This window comes from Neoarius graeffei, chromosome 12 (genome assembly GCF_027579695.1).
Source record: "Neoarius graeffei isolate fNeoGra1 chromosome 12, fNeoGra1.pri, whole genome shotgun sequence".
Taxonomy (NCBI): Eukaryota; Metazoa; Chordata; class Actinopteri; order Siluriformes; family Ariidae; genus Neoarius; species Neoarius graeffei.
Window position 1 is genome coordinate 82,081,885 of NC_083580.1, and position 21,919 is coordinate 82,103,803.

Sequence of the window (21,919 nt, forward strand, 5' to 3'; positions counted from 1 at the left end):
TATTTATCCCTGATGATCAACCCTGTGGTGACGGTGGTGATGAAAAACTCCCTCAGAAAACACGAGGAAGAAACCTCAAGAACGAACCCATCCCCATCTGGGTGAGAACAGATAGCGTGATTATCAATAACTCACTTCTATAACTGTGTCCTATAGAGTCACAGAGTACAAGTGTGTAACCAGGAAATTCATTATAGTTTAACAGGAAGTCTGTTTTGTTGAAGTTACAAACTGGAGGCTTTAGTGTAAAACTGTTCATGACAACCGCAGTCCGAAAGTTATGATGTCTCTCTCTCACATGTACAGAGCGATAATCCCATCTCACACCATCACTAATCCACTACATTCACTGTGTGATGCTTCATGATGCTGCAGAGTTTTTCATTTCCAACCCTTCAGGACATTCACATCCTTATAGGACTCACGCATCGCTGGTCAAAAAGCACTGACTTCTCTTTCTCTCTGCACGTGTTCAACAGATCCAGGCCTGTCCACAGGAACGGTTACGATTGCCCTGAAGGGATAAGTGTGTGTGTGTGTGTGTGTGTGTGTGTGTGTGAGAGAGATATGAACTTGAAGGAACACATCACCATACAACAGCAGTGATACAGTCATACATCCTCTTTCATACAAAGCTCACCTGGTGAGCTCAGAAACGAGTGCTGCACCCGAAGCTCTCGCCACAGCACGCTCAGACAAGCGTTCTCGTCTCAAACCTCACGCTCATGCATTCTACATCTCTCAAACTCCTGTAATGATCCCTCTATCACATCACGGAGATCAGGAGAAAACAGATTCCATTTTGATTCCAGTTCTTCTGAAGGTTTCTTTCTTCCATATCAGGGAGTTTTTGCTCACCACTGTCACCTCATTAGGGATTTGAATCAACATCTGGATTTCTATTGTTTAAATGTTCTATAGAAATAAAACTAAATACTGAACTGATTTTCAAAAATGCATCAGCAATTAAACTTTTACTGTTTCGCACTCAAAATCGTGTCCCTGTTCCTCCTGCGAGCCGTAGATCATCCAGCCAAAGCCAACATCTGTCTCATCTGGGGTTGATTCTGTCGCCTTGCACTCAGTGGTGCTGGGATTAGCTTCAGATCCACTGCGAGTCTGATGAGGATTACTGAAGAGTTTACTGAAGATTCAAGAATGAAATTCCAAACGTGTCATTTTAAAAAAGACAATTTATACAGATCACCACCAGATGGCAGTGTGGCGCAATAAACTGTGACTCCAGTTGAGAATGCAGAGGAAACTCATAGGGAGTTCACACGGCACATATTTGCATCGATGCTGCACCGATGCATTTTGCTGCGATATCTCTTACACCGGTGTAAATTTTGCGCAGCGTTCACACGTCACAAACCTGCTTACTAGAGAGAAGCGTGTTAGCACCGGTGCAGCCCCACTTGCAGTCACACGGCAGTTTCTGTGACCATGCAATAGTAACAAAAACTTTATTACTATCATTTCCTTTGATAGTAATAACATTTTGATATCATTTCCTTTTATTATTATCATTTCCGATTATTATTACTATCATTTCCAATAGTAATAATGCGGAAATGAAATATGTGCATGCGTGAAAATGTACTTCCTTTTCCCGGTTGTCATGGCATCACCAAGCGCTGGGAAAACAACGTGGATGACGACACCAGTGTTGCCAGATACTGCTGACGTTTTCCATCCCAAAATATGTTCAAATCCGCCAAAATGCACTTAAAACCGCCCAATCTGGCAACACTGGAAGACACGCAGTTCTGTTGTTGTTGATATTCGCCATTTTGGAAGCGCAAAATACCAGGATGCAAGTTATGCAATGCCCGTATGTAATCAACTCTCCTCACGCGTAGCGAGTCTACCCCTGTAGCGTTCAGACATCCCATTTTATATCAGTGCTGCCCCGCAAACTAGCATTTACTCCGGAGTCAATTTCTTAAACCGCCTCCCGAGCAGGGTTAGACTTGCACCGGTTTAAGCAGCTTTCAGGGGCTACACCGCTATAACTTTGTCCTGTGTGAACGCTCTACCGGGGCAGCCCCGGTGCTACACCGGAGTAAAAGTTGCCGTGTGAACACCCCTTCAGAGTCCACAAAGCAGGTGTTTATTTCTGAGTTCCTTATTCATGAGAACATAAACTGAGATTCACCAAAATTCCACAGTTTTTTTTTCTCATATACAAGAATTAGACGGAATTAAGATTAATTTATGCTCTGAAATGAACATACACTAATGTTTTACTCACAGAAATAATAAAGATTTATTCGTCAGAGTTGAAGTTAAAGGCCTTCGAAGCCTCCCTGTTTAATTAGTCGACATTAATTAATAGCCAAGTGTGATTGATTACATTTTCAGAGCTCAGCTGAGGAGTGCTTTTAAAGGTCAAAGTTTTGGCCAATTCAGCTCAGGATTCAAGATTTGATTGGCTTTTCCAGCCTCTTCCTCAAACAAACAATCTCCTTCAGGCGTGACGTGATGAATGACAACGTGACAGCTGGACACTGTTTTATCGCACAATCACTAATCTGGTTTCTCACAGACGTCTGCGGGTTACTGTAGCTACAAATGTGTAATGCTGTATCAGTAAACATTTTATTTCATGTTTTAAATGAGAAGGTTTTTTACCTTGGCAGCTCCAATCTGTTCCTTCCGGAACCGTTCCAGTGGTGTGATGAGAACATCATTTGCATTATCAATCTGAAGAAGAAGGAAAAACACAGTTGAGTTTGTTTCCCAATGTGTGTCAGTGATGCTGCAGAGGATGAGATTGATTAAGGTTCTGGGTTCACTCACCATCCGTGTTCTCTCGTCCTCCAGGTTCTGAAGAACGCCAGCAAACTCCTGGAGTGATCTGGCTGTTAAACACAAGAAACAGACAAAGACACGATGCTCTAAATAAATGGGACTGGAACCAGAGCTGCAGGTGTCCTGTCCTCCACAGCTCAGGGTTTAGCCAACTCATCCTCTTCAACCCCAAAACCTGCTCCCTGTGAACCTCGTCATGTACATACACTATATGGCCAAATGTTTGTGCACCCCTGAGCATCACACACACGTTGAAGATTCCATTCCAGATTTATAAGAAGCTCCACTCTTCAGTGAAGGTTTTCCACCAGCCATTTATTTTACTGGCATCAATTAAAAGAATAGAATAAATGAAGAAATTCAGCTGAAACACGCCCAGAAATGAAAACAAACGAAACTAATTGTTCAATTATGATAAAAGTAATGGTGGTGTATAAACGCCTCAGCTGATGAAAGATTTAACATTCACTTTTTATGATTAATTTTATATTTTATTAAATATTTTTGCTGGTAGAGAAGCGAGTCAAAATAACTTCCACTCCTGCTTTTCAGCCTTTACCCTGATCGCTCATTTTATTCTCCCAGCTGCCTGTGCAGTTGATCTTTTATGGAGTTTTGTGGGCGTGACTACAAGCAAATGAGCTGGATATTTTTAGTTCAGTTTGGTTTACACAAACATTTACACATAACTTTATTAAAAGGTTTATAAATAAAGCCCACTGTCAGGCTCCGTCACTGAGGTGAATCATATCACCCACGTGGACGCGATCTTATTCACTCCGTATATCAGGGATCCTCGCCCTTCAGAATGAGCACCAGTTTGGCTAGAAGGGTCTACGGGAAGATGGCCGCATGACAGTGACAGAGCTACTGATTGTGGTGTTTATGTCACTAGGTGTCGGTCTGTAAAAACGTCAATATGGGTGTTCACGTGCACGAGGAATTACACATGCGATTCCCTTATGGAACCATCAATCCACCACAACATCAGGTCACGGACACGGAGTTTATTCACACGGACACGGGGGTGAGGGACAGAGACGCCGTATCTGAAGTTCTTCAGTTCCAGTGAACATAAAATCAGATCTGAAATAAAAATCTAAATATTTCATGCCAAATGAAGGCAAATGGCCAAATCTCAGCTCAGCGCTAACCGACATGTCAGGGCCTGTCTGCTTTAAAGTGGGGCGGGGATGAAATGTCCTTAAAGTGGCTGAGAGTCATTTGATCTCCCCCTCTCTCTCTCTCACTCTAGAATATCTCCCAGAGGATGCCCGCTCTCCCACACTTAGCGCTGGGTGATATGACAAATCTCTCATATGATACTTGAAGTTCATTTCTACAGCACATACAATATACACTATATGGTCAAAAGTATGTGGACACCTGACCTTCACACCTACTGTGTTTGCGCTTGTTGGACACTCCATTCCAAATCCAGGGCCATACCATGGATCTGCTCCTCCTTTCGTGTTATAATGAGCTCCACTCTTCTCTTCTCTTCTGAAAAGGCTCTTCACTAGGTTTTAGGGCGTGGCTGTGTGGATATATGTGTTCATTCAATTCAGCTACAGGAGCATTAGTGAGATCAGACCCTGAGGTCTGGGGCCCAGTCTGTGTTCCAGTTCATCCCAAAGGTGTTCAGTGGGGTTGAGTTGAGTCAGGGCTCTGTTCAGGACCCTCGAGTTCTTTCACTCCAACCTTCACACACCCCGTCTTCATGGAGCTCTGTGCTGTGTGTGCAGGAGCATCGTCATGCTGGAACAGGAAAGCTTTCTCCTGGCATCCACCAAACCCACATTTGTCCATCAGACTGCCAGATAATGAAGTGTAATTCATCACAGAGAACACTTTCCACTGCTCCAGGAGTCCAGTGTCGGTGCTTTACACCACTCCACTCAACACCTGGCACTGTGCAGTGAGCTTACAGCTGCTTGGCCATGGAAAGTCATTTCATAAAGCTCCTGAAGCACGGTTCTTGTGCTGATGTCGCCTCCAGGGGCAGTTTTGGAACCGTACTGAGTGATGCATCAGAGAACAGGCGAATTGAACCCACGATGTGCTTCAGCACTTGGCAGCCCCACCCACTCTGCGAGTCTGTATGATCTGTTTACAGATTGCCGTGTGGTGAAGGGGACATTTCATAACAGTGTCATGTTTAAAGTTACTGAGCTCTTCAGTACGACTCTTTCTATCACCATTCTATCTGTGTAAGGAGGCAACACGGCTCAGTGCTGGAGTTTATGTAAGGAGCGTGGCTCAATAATTAGGAGGTGTGTCCACATACTTTTGGCCATGTAGTTTATATCAGGATATAAAGGTTTGCTAATAAACTGCTACCAAAACAGTAACAACTGTGAAAAGCTGAATTAGTTGATATTTTATTGAATGTATCATAAACATTTTATAATTTTAAAGATTGAAAAAGTGGATTTTTTCCCTCGTCAAATCAGCGGCTTTGATTTCAAAAATATAAAAAAAAAATTTTTTAATTTAACAAAAATCAGAAACGTGTCCTGTGTTCTAATTTATCACTACATTGTTTTAGCCATGATTTCTAACTCTCATCACAAAGTGAAATTATCAGTTATAATCTGATTATGTTTATAATATTATGATATGTTGATGTGTTTAATTGCTTAAAAATAGCAAGCGACAATTGAAATTTTGTTTAAAGTTAAAAACTTATCAAACAGCTTCTCCGACTGTATATTAATGTTGTGCAAGTTCTGATGATCCTTATGTTTAAGATAAGATTGACATTCAAATAAACTCAAACCCATGCTGCATGTTTTGTTCAGCAGGAAAAACACATATCTGAGGGTGTTATTTCAGTGTTTTCTGTAAGTTAAAGCTTTAACTGTGTGAATAAAACACACCACTGCATTTGGCACTCGATTTCTGGCCCACTGTGGACATGGCACACAGCGACGCTACACACTCCAGCTGCCTGGGGAGATTTTTCCTCCTGCAGCTCCGCCGGCTGTGGATCCGATCCAACCGAAAATCCCAACATCAGCTCAGTGCATTCCATGTTCCATGTGCATTAGATTAAGGTTAGAACTGCGTCCTACAGCAGCGTGGAACTGCCTTACAGGGTTGTCTCCGAGACACCACCGTGCAAACAGTTACAGCAAGTGGAAACGTCTTGAATACAGTAATATTTATCTAAAGCTTTAGAATAGAACAGTTTCATTCTAATGCCAGATCATTTTTCAAGCATTTATTTGAGATTTGTTTGAGAATAAGATCATTTTAAGCTTGAAAAGAATAAATCTGTATAGAAATCATCTTAACGCTCTAATATTTGTCGTATAACAATCAAATAATGAGAAATATCACATAACTCTTCCTTTAATTAAGATATCTTTACTTAATAAGATATTATTTATTTTACACAGTGTAGAGCTCCAGAGTCCGAGCCAGTGTTGTAGTCGAGTCACTAAACCTCAAGTCCCCAGTGTTCAAGTCCAAGTCATTAAAGAAACTTTCGAGTCCGAGTCGAGTCCACTATTGAGCCGAGTCAAGTCCAAGACTCCACCCGCACCGTGTGACGGTGGCTGTTGCTGCCTTTATGTGAAAGCGTCTCTGCTGCTGTGCTGGACTAACGTTCCTGCTCCACTGCCCCGTTTTAGTTGACAGGCTACAGATAAAAAGCTTGGTCATCGCTCATCAAGCCCCGCCCACTATCAACAGGGTGAATACCATGAGAGAGGGTTAACATTAGCTAGTTCATCACTTAGCAAGCCCCGCCCACTATCAGCAGAGCAATGAACATAGCGTGCCACTTCCTTCTCTGGGTGGAGTCTTACCAAATGACGATTGAAGTTCGAGGTTGTCCCCGTCGTCTCCTCGATGGTTCTTCTACATATGGAACACACAGCAGTGCATTTTTTCCCACGGCACGAGAAGTCTATAAGCAAAGCAGACAATCCTAGTGGCGTGCTCTCCAGGCATTTTAGCGCCGTTAATGTTAGTTTGTTCCTACGTAAACATGACGTATGAACAGGTGAATGTGCATTCTCTTGCACAAAACTAGTATAAAGATATAAATATCTTATGCCAAATTATTATGGCATGATACAAAAAAAAAATCAGAGTCCTCGTCTCCGATTTACGAGTCCGAATGCAGTTAATGCACGAGTCCGAGTCCAAGTCATCAGTGCTCAAGTCCAAGTCAAGTCACAAGTCCTTAAAATTAGGGCACGAGTTGGACTCGAGTACTACAAGCCTGCCCTGAGCTCAGGTTCCTGTCTGTGTGAAGTTTATAGGGATTTTCTCACCAAAAACATGCAGGTTGGTGCACTGGCGAAGTTCAGGTCCAGTTATTTACACACGGACTTGTTTTGTTCTTTCAGCGATTCTCTGAACTGATCTTTTTCTGTGGCAGAATGATTATAACACACACCTTTAATAGAAAAACATTGGTGCACACGCTTTAATTTATTTTGTGTTTTTTTTTAAATCAACACAGGGTCAAAAATATACAGACACCCACTTAGATGATTAATTCAGTGGAGCTGAAATTTCCAAAATGTCTTAACTTGCCAAGGTCAAGACCTCTTAACTTCCTGTTAGTGATGACTGACTGCAGCTGGAAGCTTCTCTGTGCACAACATAAAAAGGGTTCAACTGACAAGTACAAGTTATTGGGAGGTGAAGCCACTTTGCCAAGGTCTGGAAGAAAACCCATACTGTCCCTCAGCTGGTTCAGATGGTCAGGAACAACTCAGGAACCACCGAGGCACAGACCTGCCATGAACTGGAAGCTTCTGGACCACCAGTGTTACTGTCCACAGTCAGGAGAGTTTCACATCACCATGGACTGAGAGGCTGCTGCCCAGGAAAGAAGCTCCTGCTCCAAAATCCACACCTTCAAGAAGGACTGAAGTTTACAGCTGAACCACATGGATAAAGAAAAGCCTTCTGGAGGAAAGTTTTATGGTCAGATAAAGATTGGAGTTGTTTGGCCACAAAGACCTGAGGTCTGCTTGGAGGAGTAAAGGAGAGGCGTTCAACCCCAAGAACGCCATCAACTGTTACACAACTGTTGAGCACGATTAACCAGAGTGGATGGAATAATGAAGAATCTCAGAATTCTTCAGCAGAACCTCAAACCATCAGAAACTTGGACCCAGTTTTGTTCCAACAGGACAACAACCCCAAACACACATCAGAGCTGGTGGAAGATAAAGCAGGAGAACATTCAGCTTAAAACAGGTCCTGACCTCAACCCTGTCGAAAATGTGTGCACTGTGTTTAAAAGTTGGGTCTGTTCCAGGAAACACACACATTTAACTGAACTCGACCCAGAAGAGAGAACAAATATCCAACCGGAACTCTGACAGAAGCTTGCTGATGGCGAACAGAAGCTTCTGGTGAAGGTGAAACTCGCTCAGGGAGATTTAACCTAATATGAGGAGGCTGTATGTATAATTCTGACCCTGTGTTGGTTTCAGAGCCAAAATAAATTAAAACTTGTGCACCAAGTGCTAGTGTTTTGTTTTGTTTTTATTAAAGACGCATGCTGTAATCATTCTGTAAAAGAAAATCACTGAAAGCCTGATGTTCCCATCACATCCATGACGAGTGTATGTACACTTCTGACCTCAACTGTACAATAACTTGAATAATAGTGGCTTGTGACTTAAACACTGTTCCTCCTGAGGCTTCAGTCGATCTTTCCCAGGATGCAACGTTACTGAAGGAAAGCAAATGATGATGTCCTCAAACTTTTGACAGAATGTGTGAAATTTTCCAGCAAGTGAAACAAATCATTTTGATTGTGTATTTTGTAATCAGGGAACTCTCAGGAGTTCTACGGGCAGCTTCAGTCTGCGCAAACCTTCAGCTGGAATGAAGTTGTTGGTGGATCACTATTTAAGAAGGAATAAAATTATTTAAAATATAAAATAATCCATAAAACGAAGGAGAAGAGTATAAGAGCAGTGTGCTGCCTCACCAATGCAGATCTCATCGTCTGTTTCAGCGTCCCCGATGCACTGGAACTTAAACTCATTCAGCGACTCTGCAAACTTTCTCTGTGCTGTAGACAGATCTGCAAGAGAGACGAGGACGAGCGTTAAACACCTCGGTGTGGAAAGCATGAGAGAGATGACGGAGGTATGAAAACAACAAACAGTTTCATATCCTTTAGAACTGAAAGTGTCTGAAAAGCAGCTCGAAACCTAAAACTCTGCTTTGTCTCCTGAAGCGCTGCTTTAATGCTTCTGCTGCTCCGAGTTACACTAAGACACAAAGAACAAAGAGAAAAAGAGAGGAGCGAAGGAGCGACATCACACTGAAGCAGTCATTCGTGTCGGTCTTTACAGTTTTGTGTTGATCTGTGACGCTGAAAAATCCACACTGCGTACGAGAACATGTGGAGTGACACAAAACTCCGTTCACTCACAGCACTGGAATGTGATGAAAGATCGTCATAATGTCAGAATTACAGCTGGAGGATATGAGCAATTATTCTCTCCACAGTCACTGGATATGAGCAATCGTGCGCTCTGATTGGCTACTCTACTACTAGGATATCAGCTCATATACCATGAGTAGAGAAAAACAAAATGGCAGAGCGTGTTGCTAAAGCAACCGAGGATGAAATAAAAACTCTACTCGAAAACAAACCCCCCAAAAAAAAGCAAAATATGGAATAAAAGTATTTGATGGGAAGAACATATTTATTTTTTCATTTTTCAACAATTATTTTCACATTTTTCACAAATCGCTCCTGTCATTTCGCTGGTTTGTTTACATTCTAAGCGGAAATTATTTTGTCAGACGTTTTGTATAAAAGTTTTTATTTACTGAATTTGCAAAAAATAAAAATGCTCCATTTCTCAGAATCCAGTGAATGTGGAGAGAATAAAACAGTTATTCCACTCAATCTCATCGTACATGGATTATAGACAACTCTGTGCTACGCGCCTCGTCGCCTATCGGCTCATGTACGACTCGATTTCGGGGAATAACTGCTAATTATTCATATTGTGATAAATTACTGTATGCTGCAATACAATTTTCCATGATATGTTTTATTATTATTATTAATTTTAACATTTAAATCAGGGGTGTCCAAACTGATCCATAAAGGGCCGTGTGGCTGCAGGTTTTCATTCCAGCCATGCAGCAGCACACCTGACGTGGCTCATTCAATCAACTGAACTGTCTTCACACAGTCAAATACTTGCAGCCACACCCACCCTTGATTAAAGGATGGGTGTGTCAGTTGATTGAATGAGCCAAGTCAGGTGTGCTGCTGCATGGCTGGAATGAAAACCTGCAGCCACACGGCCCTTTATGGATCAGTTTGGACACCCCTGATTTAAATGATTACAAACTGACTGCAAGCAGTTGATGTGATAAAATTTTGTATTAAATCTTTAAAATTGTAAAATTAAAAAGTGAAATTCTGCACTTGTTATTTTTTAAATGTAAAATGCACATAAAAGAGATAAACAAAATAAATATATAACAACTTGATATAAAAATTTATAATAATAACAAATTTTTTTTTTAATGCGACCCTATTGCCCAGTTTGTTGTTTTGGGTATTGTGAAAAAAATGCCTTAATGGATCATGATGTGATTTTTTCATCAAAATCGTCCACCACTTGTGAGAATCAACCAAAAATGATTTTAATTTCTCCACTTCTGCTCTGAACACTGAGGGCTTCCTGAGTGCTGTTTCTACACAGGGACATTAAATATAGTGGACCAGCAGGTCAGGACTCGTGACACTCCTGCACGTCTGATGGACGTTCTACACGAACCGTATCCTCTGAAAGCTGAGCGATCAGTGTGGTGGGTTCAGGAAGCGCATCATCAGAGCGAGTGGGAATGTATGACCTCTGACCCCAGTCCAAGACCAGCTCAAGTTCAACTCCTCACAGATCAGTGAACACGGGAACATCCGGTTCTTTTACAGACATCAGAGAGGCAGAAAGTGACTGGTGACTTCCTGCAGCATCATCACTCACCATTTATCCAAACTGGTCACACCTTTCCTCCACATAATAATAATAATAATAATAATAATAACAACAACAACAACCATCATTCATGTTTTATTTTTACTTCGGTTACTGACATGAAAACAGAAAAACAAAGGAACACAAAAACAACACACACAATGTTCCAGCTGAAGGCGTCTCTGTTCACCACAGTTACAGTTCTGTTAACGACCAACACAGCACCACCCACCACCTCACACTGAACCCAGCGACGGACCAACGAGCAGAGATCAGACATAGGCTGAGATCAGACGCTGCCATCATCACTCACACACACACACACACACACACCCATGATGCTCAAGCCCAGGCATGTCTGAGATCTGCTGTGATCAGAGACACGGACTCGAACGCTGAGAGAACCAGCTCACTGATCCACTCATCAAATTAACGACACTTTAAAACAGAGCTCTCACAGCGCATTCACACCACGACTGTTTCACTGAACACAAAACAAAAGTTCTAAACTCCTAAAACCGCGCTCATTCACAACATGGCGACGCTCCGTATTCCCATCGCCGCGCCCCTCCACGCCGGAGCTCTGTCCAGGGTTCAGAATTGGCATCGATGCTGATGCGAATACCAACTCAAATTAAAGTTCACTCCACATTCTCAGTCTCTCTTACATCAGCAGCCTTCAGACAAACATCGAGCCCATCTGAAGCTCTGAGGCTTTCGGAGTTTTAACGGATCTCAGCAAAAACAACTCCGTTACCATGGAACCAGCAGTAAATATGTCTAAAAACTGCTTAATGTGACGCGAACGCTGGAAGGAAATCACTGACTTGTTGGTCAGAATCTGTTTTGTACACATGTGGGGTTTGAGCTTTAGTGTCTTTAGAAACTATAATTCTAAAAATGTAGTAATCTGGGATTATTTCGGTTCTTCTGTTGATTTTGATTTTAAAAATGTTTCCCATGAAAAGTGTCACTTTCTGATCTTTCCAAGCTGATGTCATCTAATGAGTCTTTTTTTTCCACTTACAACATACTCATCACCACACACACACACACACACACACACACACACACACACAGTCTTCCGAAGGTTTAGAGACATGAAAAAAAAGATAATTAAATAAATAATTAAATAATGGACAGTTTGTTACAACTCTGCAGAATAATAACTCTGCAGAATAATAACTCTGCAGAATAATAACTCTGCAGAATAATAACTCTGCAGAATAATAACTCTGCATGGTCTAAAGAAAAAAAAAGTGAACTTTCAAGCTAGAACCTTGGACACACATCAGGCACGTTCCTGAGGATTCTCATGCTTTGACAGATTGTCATAAAATGATCTGACGTAATGATGCTGGAGTAATCGGTGACCTTCAGAGGTGATAAGATAGTCATTTTTGAGCTAAAAAGGTCACAGAAACAGTGGCAGTGTCTTTTTAGGGTTTAAAATCTTTAAACATGTCATAAATAAATTTCATCTCTGACTCCAGCAATAACTACACTTTGTTTCTGAAGGACGTTCCATGCAGTGTGGGTTCTGACACTGAGCTCGTCTCGTCATCAGAGAAATCACTGACAGCAGCATGAGCCAAAACAGCATGTGACTCAGTGTCAGGAGAATCAAACACACCTTTCTGCACACAGACAATCTGCTGTGTATAAATACATTTCTGAGAAATATATTCATAGAATTACAAATCGGTTTGTTGGTCAGCTGGACGACAAAAAAGATCAGTTTTTTTTGTTTGAAAGCTGTAAGACACAGCGGTCACACGTTCCAACGCGCTGACGCTCTGCCAAAACACAAGAGCAGTGAGATTATTATTATTATTATTATTACTACAGCATATTATTCAGTAACTATTATAAACGGTTCAGTGGCTGCTGTGACTCTAAACAGTGCTGTAGCCAGGAGTTCATTTCAAGATGCAGTGAGAAAATCCAAACCAGCGTGTCAGTGACGCAGCTCACACAGCTGTACAGGACCATCAGAAACCAGACTCATTTATAATTAGCGCAGTTGCTCTTCATGAGAACAATTAGATCTTCCAAACAAAACAATCAGAATCAAAATCCACTGAAAACTCACGGAGGAGTAACGATTTTTGTGAACTGTGGACAGACAGACAGACAGACAGACGCTGCGTGATGGTAATAACTGTGGCCGTATGAGCTAATAATAAAACCCCAGCATGTTCTGTACGTTTAAACAGATGAGTGTTACGGGTTAATGGGGTTTTCCAGAATGTCAGACAGCAGTAGGAACGAAGACAATATGACTTTCTTATTTATTCATTTAAGGCATGATCTATTATCAGCCTCACCTTATTAATAAAACACCTTTATTATATTCATCCATCCATCCATCCATCCATCCATCCATTATCCTGTTCTACAGGGTCGCAGGCGAGCTGGATCCTATCCCAGCTGACTACGGGCGAAAGGCGGGGTTCACCCTGGACAAGTCGCCAGGTCATCACAGGGCTGACACATAGACACAGACAACCATTCACACTCACATTCACACCTACGCTCAATTTAGAGTCACCAGTTAACCTAACCTGCATGTCTTTGGACTGTGGGGGAAACCGGAGCACCCGGAGGAAACCCACGCGGACACGGGGAGAACATGCAAACGCCGCACAGAAAGGCCCTCGCCGGCCACGGGGCTCGAACCCAGGACCTTCTTGCTGTGAGGCGACAGTGCTAACCACTACACCACCGTGCCGCCCCCTTTATTACAGTTCCACTGAAAATAATTCAGATAAGATGTAAATAATAGAGGAAGTGATATTTTATTCTATAAAACCACATCTGCATGTCTTTTTCTCTGCCTGCGCTGCACTCATCTCACCTCCCTGACAGCCCAGAGCTTCACCTCGACAATCCAGAACACGGAAAATGCAGGATTCTGACTGGCTCATCCCGTTTCACACCACAGCAGCTGGTAGCCAATAAAACGTGTTTAAACAAACTAAGGGATGAATTCATTTAACAGGTCGTGAACATCGTTACAGCACCGTTACCGTGCAGTCATGTTATTTTAAACGCATTAACTATTTACACATATTCTAATCCCAAAAGCTATGAAAGTGACATGGATTTAGATCAGTGGGAAAGAAATAAAGGACAAAAACACAGACAGTGACCTTGAGGGTTGTATATTAGTGTGAGACGTGAGGAGAAACAGAAGAACTGCTGCTCTTCAAGTGAAGGACATGTTTCTGAATCTGACGGCCTTCACAGACACCAGATCAAAGGGTGCGACAGTTCTCCACCATCATCATCACCATCAAAACACAAAGTAAGAGGGTATCTTTTGATGCTCATCGCTCCAGTACAGTTCTACAGACATGCTGAATCCATCCCAGCAGCACCAGGGAGCAATAATTAATGAAAGTTAAAACTTAATTGTTATTTTAATGCACAAAATAAAACATTTGGTGCAAAACTATATTCCAACATCCAATATATTCCAGCTGCTGGAAAAAAAAAAAAAGTTAGAAGAGACAAAACCAGTGAATATTTTCATCTCCAGTCTGCTGTGAGTGCAGTTTCTCATCTCTCACACACACACACACACACACACACACGCGAGGAAAGGAAAGATGGACGGTCCGGTCTGGTCCATAACGGTACTGATTACACACAGCACGTCGTACAGCACTAATTACAAGGTGTTTATATCTTACACAACACTGTTCAATTAGAATTTCCCAAAACAGCAGAACACCACGAACAGCACAGGCCCTTTTCCCGCGTCTGCTTTCAGTCACGGATCAGATCTCATCCCGAGGAGGCGACAGAACGTCTCGTACAGCCAACAACACAACTAAAGCAATCGAGTCTGTGTCTCAGCCTGTGCTACACTATCAGAGGATTATTCTCAAAAGTACAACAGCGACAAGTGGACTTTATTTTGGTGCTTGAGATCGTCAGAAGTCTGGAGGAAGGAGAACAAAACGGCAACAGGACGCTAAAAAATACACGCTAACTGTTAGCTGGGTTTGGGGCAGTCCCAGCATTATTTCCATCCTGTTCTTCTCCATTACTGTCCTCCGCTTCCTGACCACAACCTGCTGACACAATGGCACTTATACACAAACTCTCTCATGTGAAAAAATAAGTACACCCCATGGAAACGAGACTTTTCTCAAAATATTTAAACAAGCAAACATCCCCCTCTCTTTGAATCAGCGCCCACAGATAAAGCTGATCTTCTCCAACAACCGACACATAAAACTGACATTTTGTCATCATTTTCATAATTTAAATGCAAAAGAATATCAGTCAAGAAAAGTAAGTACATCCTGGGAAAAGTAAGTACACCCTTACATTCCCATAAACTTATACTCCAGTGTTCCAGATTAGGTTCCACTGATCGGACCCTCCTGCAGGTGGAGGTGCAGGTGGAACCCCGTCTTATTTAAACCTCACATCTCAGGTCTGGTGTTCTCTTTACTACTGAAGTGTGTGGTGTCATCATGCCAAGATCTAAAGCGCTCTATAAGGACCTCAAGAAAAAAAAAGGTTGGGGATGTCTATGAATCTGGCAAGGGATTTAAAAAGATCTTGAAATGATTAGAAATAAATCTTTCCACTGTCAGCCCAAGAGCAGACCATCTGATGCTAAAAGAAAAGAAGTCTCCAAGAACCACAACATTTCATCGCTGGATCTGCAGGTAGCTCTGCAACTGTTGGCGTGAAAGTGCACACATCTACAAATCAGAAAGAGATCGGACAGATTTGACCTGCGTGGGAGGTGTGACAGGAAACAGGCTTCGCTCTCTAAAAGGAATGTTAAAGCAAGACTACAGTTTGCCAATGAACATCCTGGTGAAGACCAGGCCTTTTGGAATAATGTGCTCTGGACAGGCGAAATATGTGGCACAGATCAAAGACGGCTTTTCAGGAGAAGAACCTCATACCACCTGTGAAGCATGGTGGTGGAAATGTTCTGGTTTGAGGTTGCTTTAATGTCTCAGGGACTGGAAACTTGCATTCATTGATTCAACGATGAATTCTGAATCATATCGAAGAGTGCTTGAAGATAATCTGAGGTAATCTGTTCAAAAGTTGAAGGTGAACCAGAGGTGGATCTTTCAACAAGATAATGATCCTAAGCACACAAGTAAATCCATCAAGGAACGGCTCAAGAAGAAGAAACAGAGGGTTCTGGAACTGCCTTGTCAAAGCCCAGATTTGAACCCCATGGAAATGTTGTGGGAGATTTGGAAAGGGCAGAACATGCAAGAAAACCCTCAAACATCTTGCAGCTGAAGGAATTTTGCATGGAAGAACAGTCAACAAGTTCAGCAAGCCGATATCAGAGACCGGTGGACAGTTATACAAAAACACCTACGAGAAGTTACTTCCGTTAAAGGGGGCAATACAAGCTTCTGAAGCTAACAGTGTACTTACTTTCTCCACAGAAGAATATTACATCTATTCATGTTCTGTTGAATAAATGATTGAAAGAGTGAATTTTCCTTGTTTTGTTCATCACCTTCACCTGTAGGTGTTCAGTCAGAAGGGTGAGATGTTTGTTGTTTAAATGTGTTGAGAAACATCGACAATTTCCACGGGATGAAGTTCTTTTTCTGAATCACACAGCAGTCGTACAACATTCCGGCGCAGCCAGGAGCTCATTCATTCATTCATTCATTCATTCATTACCGACTCCATGAGCTTTGTTTGTTTGAAAGTCATGTCCAGATGGAAGTGTGTGTAGAAACACCCTGTACAGCATGCACACACACACACACACACACACACACACCATCAGGCTCTGTTGGACCCTTAGCCACACATCTGCTGATGCATCATCTGGACTCGAACATATGACCTCCCAGCGACAGGGTGAATGCATGTCTGCTCCTGAGCGCTCCAAGTGGCACAACAGAAAATCACTGTCCATCACAGCAACACGAACCAATCACGAGTGTGTGAGATACAGTCCACGCAGAAGAGGGCAGATTTCGGAGTCAGTGTGTTCCACCGTCACGTGATGGAAAGATACCGCTGACGGAGTTAAAATGTCAGACAGAAAACGGGGAACGATCTTTATCCTGTTCCAGGCACAGATTACAACTCAGTTCCATCTCACATCTACAGATCTGGTGCAACATCCTCGCTGCTGAACAGTTTCATGTGTTGGTGTACAGCACGTTCAGGATCATGGAACAGGTGAAATAATCAAGCTGGAGATGCTCCTCACACTGGGTTCAATAAGAAGGAACTCTAAAACCCATCCGAGTGGAAGAACATGAACATTACTGAGGAAAGTGTTTCGGCCAGAGGAACGGAACGGAATATTTGCAGAACAGATTCTTGGAACAAGACTGAAGGTCTCACATAATTCAACGTCAACTGAAAGAGAGAGACAGAGACAGACAGACAGAGAGAGACAGATACAGATTGAGAGAGACAGAGAGAGAGAGAGAGAGAGAGAGAGAGAGAGAGACAGACAAGCAGACAGAGAGAGAGAGAGAGAGAGACACACACAGACAGATAGACAGAGAGAGAGTTTAATGTATCTCAGGTGACAGAGGTGTAAAAACTAAACGAGCGTGGATCAGAGGCCCCAGAGCGCCAGGTGTATTCTCTCATTGTTAAACGTCTCTGGACCCCATTTTGGTTTGGGCTTCAATCCTCATCTGGTTTTAAAAACAAAAACAGAACACATCACCATCAGAAACCAGACAGAAACTGAACAGAACTCTTCAGCACTTTTTTAGATGGATGTTAGAAACAGATCTGGGTGAAGCGCGTGAGCAGCAGCAGCGAGACTCCAGAGCCATAATGAGAACGAGTGAAGAGCCAACGCTCAGTCAGCAGCTTTACATCCAAACACAACCACGGCCTCTAGAACCACATCAACAGGCCAACAATCGGAAACAGCGCCGCCAGGCTCCACCAGACCACCCCCGCTCGTTAAAGGCAAAGAAACGGTCATGAAAAACGATGCCGTGTACCAAGTGTGCTTCAGATCACTAGCTCACGCTCTTCATAACCTGAGATCTTCACAGATAAACACGTCACTGTTTATGGTTTATAATGAGGTTCATGTCGAATCCCACAGCAGTCAGTTATTCACACTGGTGCGAATGTTCCGTCACTGAACGAAGCTACAGTGATTTAGAACAACAAAATGGATTCTGCAAAAACGAATGTAATGCACAACAACTCACTTCTTATCCACACTGATGTAGACACACACAGAGTGCCTGTTTATTTTTTTATTTAAAAAATACAATTAAATAAAATCAGTTTAATAACTGCACGTTCTTTCTTCCCAAATTACACTCGGCTCATTTCCACACTATCGGCTGGGAGCTGGTGATCTTCACATCCGCAGGTTTCGGGGCAGATCAGGGAGACGGAGGGAAAAGACAGCTGATGTTATTTTTCATTTCTGGAAGAAGCAAGCAAAAGTGACAGGACAGAACAAGATGCTTAAAAACCCAAACAGTAGTGAATACCTCTGTAAGGTCATGGGTTTCAATTTGAGATACACAGTACTGTGCAAAAGTCTTCATCCCCCTTATTTTTTTCCATACAAACTTTGTTATAGTTTTATATTTTATGACTTCTACATTATCGAGTTAAAACATCACAAAAACATTTTAGAGTCCAAACATTCGGGTTTTTTCCAGCACAAAACGAAATGGTATCTAAATAAATAAATAAATAAATAAATGTTTGTATCTGAGCAGTATATTCCATAAGAGACACTTCTCAGATGAGAAAATAAAGCATAATGAAGGCTGCTGGGTTTTGGTGTAAAATGAAGAAGTGAGTGTGACAGTCAAAGTGTCCAGAAGAACTGGGGCTGGTTCTGTAAGATGCTCAGCAAAACCTACAGACCATTTCCGCATAAAACTGACCTCACTGGACCGGAGACCGATATTGTTTTTTTAAGCAAAGGGTCGTCTCACACCAAATACTGAATTTGTTTTATTTATTACAGCTCACTGATTACTGTTTATAATTACTTTAATTTTGAAACATTTCATTATTTTTAACCGCCAAGGGGCGGAGGGTGTCCGGTTTGGTAGCATCAAGATCGCATCTCTGATTTTTGCGGATAATGTGGTCCTGTTGGCTTCATCAATCTGTGACTTACAGCATGCGCTGGGACGGTTTGCAGCCAAGTGCGATGTGGCTGGGATGAGGATCAGCACCTCCAAGTCCGTGGCCATGGCACTCAGCTGGAAACGGGTGGAGTGCCTACTCCAGGTCAGGGGGAGTCGCTACCTCAAGTGGAGGAGTTTAAGTATCTTGGGGTTTTGTTCACGAGTGAGGGTAAGGGGGAGCGGGAGTTAGACAGATGAATTGGGGCAGCATCAGCAGTGATGCGGACGCTAAACCGGTCTGTGATGGTAAAGAGAGAGCTGAGCCAAAAGGCAAAGCTCTTGATTTACTGGTCCATCTATGTTCCCACTCTCACCTATAGTCACGAGCTGTGTGTAGTGACCGAAAGAATGAGATCGCGGATACAAGCGGTAGAAATAGGTTTTCTCCGCAGGGTGGCTGGGCTCTCCCTTAGAGACAGGGTGAGAAGCTCGGTCATTCAGGGGAGACTCAGAGTAGAACCGCTGCTCCTCCACATCGAAAGGAGTCAGTTGAGGTGGTTCGGGCACCTTGTTAGGATGCCCCCTGGATGCCTCCCAGGGGAGGTTTTCTGGGCATGCCCCACCGGGAGGAGACCCCGGGGCAAACCCAGGACATGCTAGAGAGATTACATCTCTTAGCTGGCTGGGGAATGCCTCGGTATTCCCCCAGAAGAGCTGGTGGAGGCGGACAGGGAGAAGGAAGTCCGAGTTGCTCTGCTTAGGCTGCTACCCCTGCAACCCGGATCTGGATAAGCGGCAGAAAACGGGTGGATTTTTAAGCCTTTTTTGGTCAACAGCATTTCTTTACACGCAACTACGACTTTTACACAGGACTGTAGTTCATGACAACAATCACGACGACTGATGATTTGGCTCTGATGTGCCCTCTAGTGGATGTTACTTTAATACTGCAAATATATATAAAGTAAGGCGGCACGGTGGTGTAGTGCTTAGCGCTGTCGCCTCACAGCAAGAAGGTCTGGGTTCGAGCCCCGTGGCCGGCGAGGGCCTTTCTGTGCGGAGTTTGCATGTTCTCCCCGTGTCCGCGCGGGTTTCCTCCGGGTGCTCCGGTTTCCCCCACAGTCCAAAGACATGCAGGTTAGGTTAACTGGTGACTCTAAATTGAGCGTAGGTGTGAATGTGAGTGTGAATGGTTGTCTGTGTCTATGTGTCAGCCCTGTGATGACCTGGCGACTTGTCCAGGGTGAACCCCGCCTTTCGCCCGTAGTCAGCTGGGATAGGATCCAGCTCGCCTGCGACCCTGTAGAACAGGATAAAGCGGCTACAGATAATGAGATGAGATATAAAAAGTACGCAGGTGTGTGTGTGTGTGTGTGTGTGTGTGTGTGTGTGTAAACATGCAGCTGTCATTGCCCTTGTTTTCTCTTGGTTCTGTTTGTTATCCTTCCAGTGTTTCTTCAAACTGTTAAAGAATCTGAGCTTTTAATTGTCGGTATGATTCTGAACTGAATAAACAGATGTGAATGTTTCAGTTATTTCAGTTAAAAGGCTCTTATCAGGGTTTTCTTCCACACTAATAATTGTTCATTTTGACTCAAAGCACCGAGTATATTTCATTTTGTGTTCTACAGTAATGAGACCTGGTATCTGGAAGATTTTGTCACTCAGGATGTTCGGATGGGAAGATGGAAAAGCCTTTATTTAAAAAAAAAAAAAAGTTAGGCAACATCTATATAAACGCCTCATTTTGGGTTTTTTTTTTTTGCTGAAAGGAAGTGTGTAATAGAAGGGCACACTTCCTCTCTGCGTGTTCAGCAACTCTCAGAGTTCAGAGCTACTGAGGCTCTGACCCAATGAGCTGCTGGATCAGGAAATGACCGTTCTGCTTTTCCCTGAATTTCCGACTCCCAGTCACACAGTGACGCTTGTTTGTGCCGTTGGTTACAGGTTTGTTTCCTGAAGTTCCACCAGACGTGCACCCTGAGCCCAAAGCAATAAAACCCGGATCAGAACTCAACCTGTGTGTTTTCAGGTCCTTTAGTGAACTACACACTCGCCTCATGTTCAGCAAGTGGAACACACACGGAGAGATTTTATTTCACATTAATGAACTTGAATCTTTCTCGATTTACACTGACAGAAAGCGAGAGCGCTGCGAGTCCAGTCAAGGCCATGTGAGATGGGGGCAAGGTGGAGCTTCCAGTTGACATCAGTTAATATCAGAGAAAAATATTCTGCTCTTTTGGTGTCTTTTTGAGTGAGAAGTCATACCAGTGTACTCACTCTGGTGTTAAACTGCAGCACTCAAATGCACAATGTGTAAAGGTTCTAAAATAATTAACAGTTTGTTCCCTGAAATCGAGTCGTACATGAGCCGACGGGCGACGAGGCGCGTAGCACCGAGTTCTCTATAATCCATGTACGACGAGATTGAGTGGAATAACTGTTTTATTCTCTCCACATTCACTGGATTTTGAGAAAACAGAGCATTTTTATTTTTTGCAAATTCGATAAATAAAAACTTTATACAAAACATCCAATAAAATAATTTCCGCTTAGAATGTAAACAAACCAGAGAAATGACAGGAGCAATTTGTGAAAAATGTGAAAATAATTGTTGAAAAATGAAAAAATAAATATGTTCTTACCATCAAATACTTTTATTCCATATTTTATTGCTTTTTTTTTTATCCCCCACCCAAATGAAGTTGGACGGGGGGATATAGAATTGGGGTCCGTCTGTCTGTCTGGTCACATTTTTGTTTCCGGGCCATATCTTTAAAACTACTGAAGATATCTTCATGAAACTTTGTATACATATCAAGCAACATGTGAACTGGTGCCTTTTGCTATTTTGGATTTTTAAAAAAAAAGTATTTCAAATTTTTACATAAAAAATAGATTTTGACTTAGTTTCTAAGTGCAATGTTCGTTTCCGGAGCATATATCCAAAACTATTCATGATACGGATTTGAAACTTGGTATACATGTTAACGAGGTGATGTAGATGTGCCTTTTCATACTAAGAAATTTGAGAAATTTTAATTT

At 42.5% G+C, this 21,919-nt stretch overlaps 1 protein-coding gene across 2 annotated transcripts in view; it reads right to left on the minus strand.

Moving 5' to 3' along the window:
• Nucleotides 1-21,919, minus strand: part of LOC132895730 (rho GTPase-activating protein 26-like) — a 122,856-nt gene that overhangs the window by 69,797 nt on the left and 31,140 nt on the right. For both annotated transcript variants that reach the window (XM_060936551.1, XM_060936550.1), the window contains exons 2-4: nt 8,777-8,872; nt 2,803-2,864; nt 2,635-2,706 (exon numbers count right to left, since the gene is read on the minus strand). In XM_060936551.1, the coding sequence (XP_060792534.1) occupies nt 2,635-2,706; nt 2,803-2,864; nt 8,777-8,872 (230 nt within the window). The remainder of the gene's footprint in view (nt 1-2,634; nt 2,707-2,802; nt 2,865-8,776; nt 8,873-21,919) is intronic.